Here is a 13,398-nt window from a genome sequence, read left to right on the forward strand (position 1 = left end):
ATAATGGCAGTAGATACAATAATGGCAGTAAAGTGGCAGTGAGATGATAGATATGGCAGTAAACTAATATAATGTAAACTAAAATAAATAATGGCAGTAAAGTAAAGTGGCAGTGTGTGTCTGTGTGTGTGTGTGTGCCAGTGGGGGGGGGGGTTAGGCCAGGTTCTGTGGTGGCAGAGTGAGAGCGGGCGGGGGGAGAGCTGGGAGAGAGTTCAGTACTCCGGTCAATGGTCTCTAACTACACACCCTCAAGACCCCTCCGCTCTGCATCTTCTAACTACACACCCTCAAGACCCCTATGCTCTGCATCTTCTAACAACACACCCTCAAGACCCCTACGCTCTGCATCTTCTAACAACACACCCTCAAGACCCCTCTGCTCTGCATCTTCTAACTACACACCCTCAAGACCCCTCCGCTCTGCATCTTCTAACTACACACCCTCAAGACCCCTCCGCTCTGCATCTTCTAACTACACACCCTCAAGACCGCTACGCTCTGCATCTTCTAACTACACACCCTCAAGACCCCTACGCTCTACATCTTCTAACTACACACCCTCAAGACCCCTACACTCTGCATCTTCTAACTACACACCCTCAAGACCCCTACACTTTGCATCTTCTAACTACACACCTTCAAGACCCCTACGCTCTGCATCTTCTAACTACACACCATCAAGACCCCTACTCTCTGCATCTTCTAACTACACACCCTAAAGACCCCTACACTCTGCATCTTCTAACTACACACCCTCAAGACCCCTACGCTCTGCATCTTCTAACTACACACCCTCAAGACCCCTCCGCTCTGCATCTTCTAACTACACACCCTAAAGACCCCTACACTCTGCATCTTCTAACTACACACCCTCAAGACCCCTACGCTCTGCATCTTCTAACTACACACCCTCAAGACCCCTACGCTCTACATCTTCTAACTACACACCCTCAAGACCCCTACGCTCTGCATCTTCTAACTACACACCCTCAAGGCCCCTACGCTCTGCATCTTCTAACTACACACCCTCAAGACCCCTACGCTCTGCATCTTCTAACTACACACCCTCAAGACCCCTACGCTCTGCATCTTCTAACAACACACCCTCAAGACCCCTACGCTCTGCATCTTCTAACAACACACCCTCAAGACCCCTCCGCTCTGCATCTTCTAACTACACACCCTCAAGACCCCTCCGCTCTGCATCTTCTAACTACACACCCTCAAGACCCCTCCGCTCTGCATCTTCTAACTACACACCCTCAAGACCCCTACGCTCTGCATCTTCTAACTACACACCCTCAAGACCCCTACGCTCTGCATCTTCTAACTACACACCCTCAAGACCCCTACACTCTGCATCTTCTAACTACACACCTTCAAGACCCCTACGCTCTGCATCTTCTAACTACACACCATCAAGACCCCTACTCTCTGCATCTTCTAACTACACACCCTAAAGACCCCTACACTCTGCATCTTCTAACTACACACCCTCAAGACCCCTACGCTCTGCATCTTCTAACTACACACCCTCAAGACCCCTCCGCTCTGCATCTTCTAACTACACACCCTAAAGACCCCTACACTCTGCATCTTCTAACTACACACCCTCAAGACCCCTACGCTCTGCATCTTCTAACTACACACCCTCAAGACCCCTACGCTCTACATCTTCTAACTACACACCCTCAAGACCCCTACGCTCTGCATCTTCTAACTACACACCCTCAAGGCCCCTACGCTCTGCATCTTCTAACTACACACCCTCAAGGCCCCTACGCTCTGCATCTTCTAACTACACACCCTAAAGACCCCTACGCTCTGCATCTTCTAACTACACACCCTAAAGACCCCTACGCTCTGCATCTTCTAACTACACACCCTAAAGACCCCTACGCTCTGCATCTTCTAACTACACACCCTCAAGGCCCCTACGCTCTGCATCTTCTAACTACACACCCTCAAGACCCCTACGCTCTGCATCTTCTAACTACACACCCTCAAGACCCCTATGCTCTACATCTTCTAACTACACACCCTCAAGACCCCTACGCTCTGCATCTTCTAACTACACACCCTCAAGACCCCTACGCTCTGCATCTTCTAACTACACACCCTCAAGACCCCTATGCTCTACATCTTCTAACTACACACCCTCAAGACCCCTACGCTCTGCATCTTCTAACTACACACCCTCAAGACCCCACAGTCAGGACACCTGAAACCCGACCAATTTAGTTGTCAACTAAAAACACACTTTTTCAATCAAAAAACTAAGTGAGTGAGTGAGTGAGTGAGTGAGTGAGTGAGTGAGTGAGTGAGTGAGTGAGTGAGTGAGTGAGTGAGTGAGTGAGTGAGTGAGTGAGTGAGTGAGTGAGTGAGTGAGTGAGTGAGTGAGTGAGTATGTGGAGGATGCTGTGGGGGGGGTTGAAGAGTGTGAACTAAAGATAGGGACTAACTCAGGGAAAAAGGTGGATGTCTTCTGGGGAGAGAGAGAGACTACCGCCACCAAGCCACTTCAACTGATACAGAACACAGCGGCCCGCCTGATCTCCAACCTACCAAAGTCGGCCCACGTCACCCCACTTCTTAGAGACCTGCACTGGCTCCCCATCGCCGCACGAATCCGCTTCAAGGCCCTCCACCTGGCGTACCGTGCAGCGAGGGGGAACCGCTCAAGCCTACCTCCTGGTCAATGGTCTCTAACTAACTACACACCCTCAAGACCCCTACGCTCTGCGTATCCTGGCCGCCTCAGACCTACTCTTATCCGAGCTCCTGTGGGGCCATCGAAGCAAAGCAGGCTATATTCTCTGTCCTCGCTCCACAATGGTGGAACGATCTTCCCGCCACAGTCAGCTGAAACCCAACCAATTTTCCGTCGTCAACTAAAAACACACTTCTTCAATAAAAAAAAAAATGAAAAAAGACGACTAACCTTACTGTTCATTGCCTATATTACTACCTACTATGCTAATATGTCTATATCATATATATATATATATATATATATTACTACTATGCACTCAACACTGCAGCGCCCAAGTTCAACACAGTTTTGACGACCCTTGTTACTCAGCTGCCAGAGTTGTACCCTTCCTCCTGCTGACCTCGCTCACCCACTGACTCGGTATAGAGTTTGCCACCACGCCGCGCGTTTACATACGCCGTAAAAATAAAAGTACTTTTAAATGATGCGGTGGCATTAATATGATGGAGGACTTTCCAGTGACGTTGGGTTATTATTATTATTATTATTATTATTATTATTACTGCCTTCCCCCCGTGGTGTTATGAAGGAGGGGAAGCCCCCAGCCCCCCCCCCCCCCCCCCCCCCAGCACATTGTTCCCCCGGCTGCTTCCTGTTGTTGTCGGAGCTCCTCACGTCTCCGAGCGGGCCGACCCGACGCAGCTTTGTGCTGCGTCTAGTTTTTTAACGATGTAAACCGCCGCTCCGTGCGATCGCACACACACACACACACACACACACACACACACACATTGCGCACGTGAAGCGGGCTAAGCATTTGTTGTCCACCGAGGATATTTTGTTTACGTGTTTGCGTGTGTGTGTGACTCGCTACGTAAACATGTGGCGTGCACCTTGGATGTGTGTGCTTTGTGTGCTCTGTGTGTGTGTGTGTGTGTGTGTGTGTGTGTGTGTGTGTGTGTTTACATGTGGCCTGCATGTTGGATGTGCGTGCATACATACTCTGTGTGTGTGTGTGTGTGTGTGTGTGTGTGTGTGTGTGTGTGTGTGTGTGTGTGTGTGTGTGTGTGTGTGTGTGTGTGTGTGTGTGTGTGTGTGTGTGTGTGTGTGTGTGTGTGTGTGTGTGTGTGTGTGTGTGTATGCAGGTTCTTGGGTGTGTGTGTGTTTACATGTGGCGCGCATCTTGGATGAGCGTGCATGTGTGTGTGTGTGTGTGTGTGTGTTTACATGTGGCGTGCATCTTGGATGAGCGTGCATGTGTGTGTGTGTGTGTGTGTGTGTTTACATGTGGCGTGCATCTTGGATGAGCGTGCATGTGTGTGTGTGTGTGTGTGTGTGTTTACATGTGGCGTGCATCTTGGATGAGCGTGCATGCGTGCTTTGTTTGTTTGTGTGTGTGTGTGTGTGTATGCAGGTTCTTATGTGTGTGTGTATGTGTGTGTGTGTGTGTGTGTGTGTGTGTGTGTGTGTGTGTGTGTGTGTGTGTATGCAGGTTCTTATGTGTGTGTGTGTGTGTGTGTTTGTATGTACACATGTGTTTATGTTATTGTAATTCCCAGTGATCATGGTGGGGTGTATTGAGCATGTGTGTGTGTGTGTGTGTGTGTGTGTGTGTGCGTGCGTGGCGTGGCATGCGTGTGTGCGTCTGTGTGTATATACGTGTACTAGTGTTATGGGGTTTGAATGGCCGGGTCTATGAGTGACTCACTGTCGGGCAGCGTTGTGTTTATCACACGTACACACAGCTGTGTCTGGAGCCGATACCACTGAGGAACAGAAACGACCTCATCTCTCCCTCGGACTGAAATAACTGTGGCGTCAGACGACAAGCATTCATTCCCCTGTTCTGTGATCTCCGGGCTCACTGTAGCCGAGAAGCATTATGAAGTATCGCTCCCACGTAGAGGCCCTCGGCGGCGCTATTAATTTCTGCCTCGTCAAGAGGAGAAAAGAGCTGGTCAAGAATGCTGGGTCTAGAGTGGCAGGTCATTATGTAAACAATATGCCTCATAGCTCATATTCTACTATTTTATTGCACCGCACTATTGCACTATTTTACTCTGTCTATTTTATCTTACGCTTTTTTTTTTATTATTGTCTATTTTTAAAACTGAATCAAACCATAAACAAGGTGGCCTGTTGGGATGTTCGATCCTAATTAGGGATGCTCGATATTGGCTTTTTTACCGATACCGATATTCCGATATCAACCGATACCGATATATGCAGGGTTTCCCCGTCCAAAAAACGGAATAATTTCAGGTAACTAATAATTTCACTGGATATATATATAACAAATATTGTTATTGTTTTTAGTTTTTTTTTAACCGATACCGATATTTTCCGATATCACATTTTACTGCCGATATCGGCCGATAATATCGGTCGGCCGATAATATCGGACATCCCTAATCCTAATGCATCACCTTCAAACTCCTGCTCCTCACCTACAAGTCCCTCCATGCCCTCGCCCCCCGATACCCGTCTGATCTCCTCCACCAGCACACTCCATCCCGGAACCTACGATCCTCTGATCTAGGTCTCCTCTCCATCCCTCGCACCAGGTTACGGACTTTTGGGGACAGAGCCTTCAGCGTGGCGTCCCCTACCCTCTGGAATGGACCTGTCTCAAAACCCTGCCCTCTTTTCTTGATCCTCCAATCACAGCTGTCGCTTACCTCTGACTTCCTCGTACAAACAAAGTTTGTACGAGGAAGTCCGAGGTAAGCGACAGCTGTGATTGGAGGATCAAGAAAAGGGGCAGGGTTTGAGACAGGTCTCTCCCCCCTGAAATCCGCAACGCCCCAACCCTGGACACCTTCAAATCTGCTCTAAAAACACACCTCTTCACCAAGGCTTTTCCCCATCAGTTAGTTTAGATTAGATTACTGTAGGTCCATTATCCCTTACCTTCCCTCATCCCCTCTTCCCCCTCCCCCCTACTTTCCTTGCCCTATTTTTTTTCCTGATTGTGAAGCGACCTTGGGTTCTAGAAAGGCGCTATATAAATTTGATCTATTATTATTATTATTATTATTAATGTGAAAAACTGCGATTTTATTATGTCTGCACTTTATGTGCTCATTTTATGCCCGTTTTTTTCGGTTGTGAAGCACTTTGAGCTGCAGTTTCTGTATGAAAGGTGCTATACAAATAAAGTTTATTATTATTATTTATTATTATTATTATAGCTGAAACAGTCTGCGTGTCTAGATCTAACGGGGTGAACCCGTCCTTCGAGATATATTAAAACCGCCCATCAATTTTGATGTGACCGCATACTACGCAGGAAATGTGGGGTGTATTCGCGGAGAGTTTGATTTGTAGATCGAAAATACGCTTTTTTTTTTTATGGAACTCGGCCACGGAATAGAGAAAGTACTGTTAGGAGGCTCATAGTTACTTGTTGGAGAGTGTAAGAAGCTCAGTGATTCAACTACAGAATGAACACAGGCCCACGTTCTTTTCGGTGACGGCGACCCATATCGTTTACATTAGGATTACGCATCGGGTCTTTTAAGCGAATAGAATAGAATAGAATAGAAATCATTTAACCCTTTCACTGCCACACGCCAGCCGGTTAACCCTTTCACAGAACATTAGCCCTTTACTATCACACAACCGACGGCGGATGCGGAGCTAATGATGCTAATGATGGAGCATCGCCGTCGGTTGTGTGATAGTAAAGGGTTAACCTTCTGTCGTGTGGCAGTGAAAGGGTTAATAATCCAGAGGGAAATTGGGCACTACAGATCGCTCCCATTGAACAACAATAAACATTTAGGTAGTCAATAGGACTAAAATAAGAATAAGAATATAATAATATTTAAAATGAGAATAAAATACGGTCCGGGATATACATTCTGGTATGTATATATATATATATATATACATTCTAAAATGTTAAATATACAACTATCCAGCCAAAAATATACAGTAAAATGTACAGTAATAAGTGTGAAAATGTAAAGTGTAAAGTGTCCAGGAAGATTTGGCCAGGCTGTACCGTCACCCTGTGCTCAGTGATGCACAGTGATGCGTTATAGATTATCTAATGGCTGTCGGAGTGAAGGAAGCCTTTCGGGACGACGAGACGAGAGCGTTTACCAGTTCTGTATTCTGTATTTATTTATTAACACAAAGAGTTAAACAAAAGTTATAAAAAAAATTAAAAACATAATAACCATATTGTGTAGGAGAAGTCTAGAGGCTTATCGAGAACTTCCCTCGTTTTGTAAAATCAAACTTAAAAAAATACCAGTAATACATTCAAAAGATATGTGTTAATACAAACATACATACACACAGTACATACATGCATATATACTGCGTACATAATAATACATAACCACCCACCCACCTGCCTACAAACTAGGGCTGACCCCCCCTATTAGTCGATTAGTCGGTTGAAAGGAGCCGTAGTTTTTATTATTATTATAATTTTTTTTATCATTCTTTCCAAAAGAAAAGAGGCCTAGAAGCGTGGCTAACGCTAATGGTGCACATACCAGAGGCTAACTGCCTAAGAAAACAGGCACAGAGGCACTGAAAGAGGATTTCACCCATCTAATGAACACACTAGAAAATATCAAGATGTATCCATCAGTGGACCAATTGCATGCTTTTGCAGAGGACAAGAAGCCTTCAGTCGACTCCTTCAGACATTAAGCACCCCCACAGCCCAAATGGAATGATACAAAAAATAAAAAATAAAAAAAAGATTATACTTTTAAAAAAAAAAGTTAGTCGAGTAATAGTCGACTAAAGGCAAATTTTGGCCAATCATAGTCGACCATCCAAATCCTTAGTCGGGGACAGCCCTACTACAAACCTACCCACCCACATCACCAAATGCATACCTACATGTATATAGACCTATTTATCTATCTACTACTTTTTGAGAATTCTTTGTAGTTTGCTTGGCTATTCAATGAACACACCTTCCTAATTATACCTAATGTACCCCCCCCCCCTCCCCTCCTCCCTTCCCTAATGTACCCCCCCCCTCCCCGCAGATCGAGTACGGGGGCATGAAGGACCAGGTGGACGAGATGGAGAGCCGGGCCTGCCGGCTGCAGGAGCTGTGCCCGGAGAGAGTGCACGTCCTGGGGGCCCGGGTCCAGGCGAGCCTGCAGGCCTGGGTGGAGCTGGGCCGCAGCGTGCTGGAGAACAGGGGACGCCTGCGAGAGTTCGTCCAGCTCCAGGACTTCTTCAGGAGCTACCTGGCCATGATGTAAGTGTCAACTGTAGGCCTGTCCCCGACTAAGGATTTGTATAGTCGACTTTGAAATTTGGTGGGGCGGGGAATCATTCCATTTTGGATGAAAGCGTCAGCTAAATGTCTAAATGTAAATGTAGGCCTCTTTGATTTTGGAAAGAATAATTAAAAAATATATATATTTAGGCGGCTGAGTGGCGCAGTGGGCAAGGCGCTCGCCACTAACGCAGTAGATGCTGGTATCGAGCCCAGCTCTCTGCGTTGCTACCGGCTTGGCCGGCCGTCATACTAACACAATTGGCAGTGTTAGAGGGTGGAAGTCGATGGGTGGGGAGTGGACGTTGTGGACAGCGACTCCTACAGGTCGGTTGGGTGACGCCGGTACGGCGGAAGCAGGAAGTATCGGGGGCAGCGTGAGCCTCCCACGCGTTACTCCTCGCCACTGAGAGATCGAGCTGCTGCGGTGAAAAGATGTGACAGGCTGCCTCCTCGTGTACCGGAGGGGACACGTGATGCAAGGCTTCTATCCACACCACAGCCGACCAGTGGGAGGCATAGTCTAGCAACGTTCAAGACAGGGGAGGGAAGAATTGGAAATACGAAATTGGGATGGGAGAAAAAATAGAAAATAAGGAGAAAAAGTGGATACAAAAATATATATATATATTTATTTTTGTGTGCATTCGACTAAGAGGTTGGCAGTCGACTACGGCTCCTTTCGATCGATCAGGCGACTATCCCACTAGCCGAGGTCAGCCCTAGTGTCAACATAAAGGCAGAGGTCAGCCCTAGTGTCAACATAAAGGCAGAGGTCTCTCTCCGACGAGTTCCACGGATGGATATATCACTCGCTACGTGTTTGCGTTTCATTTCCTGACGCCGTTCGCCCGGACGGCCGTGCCCAAAAAACGTCTGCCGTATCGCAGCGGCCTACTTTGGTGGTTTATGAAATGAAAATAAGTGGCCGGTGATTTATCCGCTTATTAATACGGATCGCTGAGGTCAGGGTCTATTTCTGGATGGAAGGATTTTGTTTTTTAGTAGCACAGAGGTTTACTGTGTTTTTTTCTTTCTTCCTTCAGCGAAGATCTATTGCTGAATGATGTAAGTGTGGCACACCTGAATGTTTCCCACGTAGGAGGCCAAACGTCTTCTCTGTCGTCTTTTTATTCACTTAGTTTTTACGAGTACACGGGATATGATATCATCCCTCGGGCCCTAGACTATAGGGCGAGTACCTGAGAACTAGTATTATAAGAAGGGGATGGGGACACAGCCTCGGCAAGCGGAGAAGGCTCTACCTCTTACAAACGTGACTCGTTGTACTATTCACTATTCACAGACCAACCATCCTATTCTTATAATTCTAGCATACATAATAATAATCCGCCCCCCTACACCAGGGAGATGTTTGGCTTAGTAGGCTGTTTATTTTTCTCATATTTTTTATATTCAGATTATATCTTATCTTATCTACACCAGGGAGATGTTTTGCTTAGTAGGTTTCAGGCAGGACTGCTTCTCTACATGACCGGGGTCTTAGCAGGTCTCAGGTTGAACAGGATGTTAGCAGGACTGAACAGGATGTTAGCAGGACTGAACAGGATGTTAGTAGGTTGAACAGGATGTTAGCAGGACTGAACAGGATGTTAGCAGGACTGAACAGGATGTTAGCAGGTTGAACAGGATGTTAGCAGGACTGAACAGGATGTTAGCAGGTTGAACATGATGTTAGCAGGTTGAACAGGATGTTAGCAGGTTGAACAGGATGTTAGCAGGACTGACCAGGATGTTAGCAGGACTGAACAGGATGTTAGCAGGTTGAACAGGATGTTAGCAGGTTGAACAGGATGTTAGCAGGTTGAACAGGATGTTAGCAGGACTGACCAGGATGTTAGCAGGACTGAACAGGATGTTAGCAGGACTGACCAGGATGTTAGCAGGACTGAACAGGATGTTAGAAGGACTGAACAGGATGTTAGCAGGTTGAACAGGATGTTAGCAGGCTTCAGGCAGGACTGAACAGGATGTTAGCAGGTTGAACAGGATGTTAGCAGGCTTCAGGCAGGACTGAACAGGATGTTAGCAGGACTGAACAGGATGTTAGCAGGCTTCAGGCAGGACTGAACAGGATGTTAGCAGGTTGAACAGGATGTTAGCAGGCTTCAGGCAGGACTGAACAGGATGTTAGCAGGTTGAACAGGATGTTAGCAGGCTTCAGGCAGGACTGAACAGGATGTTAGAGGCAGGACTGACCAGGATGTTAGCAGGCTTCAGGCAGGACTGAACAGGATGTTAGCAGGTTGAACAGGATGTTAGCAGGCTTCAGGCAGGACTGAACAGGATGTTAGAGGCAGGACTGACCAGGATGTTAGCAGGCTTCAGGCAGGGCTGACCAGGGTGTTATTATAGGGATAATCACGGCCCCTCTCTCTAAGGGCCAAGGTGTCTTTCATAATCCCCCACTTCACTACTTGGAGAGTGAACATCTGCCTCGTTACTGTATCTGTTTATGGAAAGAACAACGTGTCCCTGCTTGTCAAGTGCAGGTCTCTCCGGTGAAATATGTAATTTAGCAGGATGTACCGGCGAGGAGGTCAAGTATTTGTTAGTGTCCTCTCCAAGGCTCCGTGTGTGTGTATGACAGGGCAAATGGATGTCTCTGCTATGAGCGTGCGGCCTGGTCGTTCTCATGTCTGTACGGCGCATGGCTTCCCTCACAGCCCACTTCTGTCTCCTCTCCCCCCCCCCCCCCCATACCTCCCCCCTACCTCTCTCCCTCCTCCGGACAGCTCTTGGACAGAGGACACCCGCTCGTGCATCTTCTCCGAAGCCGCGCTACACGGCGGGCGGGACGGGCGGGAGCCCCTGGCGGCGGAGCTGGACGCGCAGATAGAGCAGAAGTTCGAGGAGTTCGACGAGCTGGCGGCCGCGGGCAGGAAGCTGTTGAACACGGAGCATCACCTGGCTGAGATGGTGAGGAGGAGGCCAGTCCTATACTCTAAACCCCCCCTGCATCTCCCCCAAGGAGATCAATAAAGGAATATCTTATCTTATTTTATTTTATCTTATCTTATCTTAATTTATCTTATCTTATCTTACATGATCTTATCTTATCTTATTTTATCTTATTTTATCTTATTTTATCTTATTTTATCTTAATTTATCTTATATTATCTTACATGATCTTATCTTATTTTATCTTATTTTATCTTATTTTATCTTAATTTATCTTATTTTATCTTACATGATCTTATCTTATCTTAATTTATCTTATATTATCTTACATGATCTTATCTTATTTTATCTTATTTTATCTTATCTTATCTTATCTTATTTTTAGTGGTGGGACTCGATTAAAAAATGTAATCGAATTAATTCGAGACTTTATAGTTAATTAATCTAAATTAATCGCATATCAATATTTGATGCGAAAAGCAAAATGTTTCAATTCAAATGGATTTTGGTATACGTGTGAATCAATGAATATACATTATACATACGTTTAAGCAGCAGAATCTTGTTTATTAGCTACTACACAGACCAACAGTCAGATCAAGGCAGTGTTTAATTAACAAAGTGCAGAAATTTTTAGGAATAATATATATATAGCGCAAAGGACCTTCTCTCTTTTGAAAGGTAACATTCCGAAGTTTCTTACACAATAAAGAAACATCACTTTGAGTGCTAATGAAATAGAGTAACAGAGGTTTATATATACGCTGCAGTAAAAGTTTTGTGTACTCACATTTCTGTTTACTGGTTGCCAGATGCCTATTTTTAAGTTCCAGCTGAGAGGTAGGAGCTGGCAAACGGTTCCATAGCCTGACGTCCTATAGTCATACAGGTCCAAAGTTTATGAAAATCCCACGGAAAATTTGTATTTCACGTTTTTTGTAATGTGTGTACCTCAATAATTCAGCATGATTATCCAAAATGGCCGTCCACTGCCTTTATTTCGCCTCTCGAGTCAAAACATAGTACTTCCTCGTCCGAACGGCTTGTCAAATGACGCTCGCCGGATGTTTCGTCTTCTAACTCGAGACCCCGAAGCACGTAATAGGTTGAGTGGGGTGGCGATTGAAATGCGGAAAATTCCACTTTCTAACAATGTATTGGTTGATCGGCGAAAACTCAGCCCGGGGTAGACAGACGGGAGAGCAAAGTGCCGCGACGTGCGATAAAATGGGGATTCTTTTTGACAGAATTTTTTTTTCTGTAGTTAGTTTATCTAAATTAACGCGATAAAGACCCAGCCCTATACTTATCTTATCTTATCGCAATGCCCAATCAATTCCACATTGATTTGAGATGTTTTCACAGACTTATGACAATAGAAGATACAATTGAAGAGTGGAAATCTCTTGAAATCTCTCTTAGCTACTCTCTCTACTCTCTACTCTTAGCTAGAATCCCGCATTTTAAATGTAGCCCTTCAAAATGTAAAAAACTAATAATTAGGGATGCTCGATATTGTAATTTTCGATACCGATATCATATCAACCGATATCAACCGATACCGATATATGCAGGGTTCCCACACATTATGCATACTTTTGACAATAAATAAAATCTGAATTTGTTCTTACCTGCTTGCCTGGGTAAATAAAGGTTATAGAAATGCAAAAAAAAAAAAAAAAAAATTATTTTTTGAAAACCAATACCGATATTTTCCGATATCACATTTGAATGCCGATATCGGCCGATAATATCGGACATCCCTACTAATAATACTATATTATAAAACGAATATAATACATTATGTCTTATAATATATTCATTTACCAGAGGTCTTGGAGGGGGAGTTTGGATCTGGTGATTAGGTGACATTGAATCTAGTCTATTTCATCCACTTAGGTGGTGTATTTCATTTTATTTTTTGGCTTTTATGCCTTGTTTTTAAAGTCTGTTTTTACCTTGTAGCACTCAGAGATTTGGTTTCCAAATGTAGAGTGCACTATAAATCGAATGTATGATTATTATTATTATTATTATTATTATTATTATTATTATTATTATTATTATTATTATTATTATTATTATTATTATTATTATTATTATTTCCTTTATATCCCAATATTAAATGTTGTTCCCGTCGGTGGGTGCTGCAGGTGCGGGAGCGTCTGGAGGAGCTGAGGAGCATGCTGGGGTGGATCCTGGTGCACTGGAGGGCCCAGAAGCAGCAGTGGCTCCTCAAGATGAAGAGAGAGAAGCCATCGCAGGAGAACATCTACACGGAAGAACCCTCGCAGGAGAACATGGGCTCGGAGGAACCCTCACAAGAGAACCTCTACTCTGAAGAACCTTCACAGGAGAACATCTACTCCGAAGCCTCAGTCTGCTCGCCTCTCGCAGAGGTAAAGAGACAGAGAGGTTGATGCTGTTTACAGGGGGGGACGTCGATTAGTATTATTGATTACCAATACAGTGTCCGTGTAAGTAGCCACATTCACAGATCGATTGCTTG

At 45.2% G+C, this 13,398-nt stretch overlaps 1 protein-coding gene across 1 annotated transcript in view; it reads left to right on the forward strand.

The window, feature by feature from the left end:
• LOC311247693 (spectrin beta chain, non-erythrocytic 5-like) overlaps positions 1-13,398 on the forward strand; it is a gene marked incomplete at both ends in the record, with an annotated part of 59,959 nt that overhangs the window by 45,556 nt on the left and 1,005 nt on the right. The window contains 3 exons of the mRNA XM_084338702.1: positions 7,729-7,946; positions 10,724-10,907; positions 13,043-13,288. Of these exons, the coding sequence (XP_084194828.1) occupies positions 7,729-7,946; positions 10,724-10,907; positions 13,043-13,288 (648 nt within the window). The remainder of the gene's footprint in view (positions 1-7,728; positions 7,947-10,723; positions 10,908-13,042; positions 13,289-13,398) is intronic.

The sequence above is a fragment of the Notolepis coatsorum genome, assembly GCF_963971535.1.
Source record: "Notolepis coatsorum genome assembly, contig: SCAFFOLD_1084, whole genome shotgun sequence".
Taxonomy (NCBI): Eukaryota; Metazoa; Chordata; class Actinopteri; order Aulopiformes; family Paralepididae; genus Notolepis; species Notolepis coatsorum.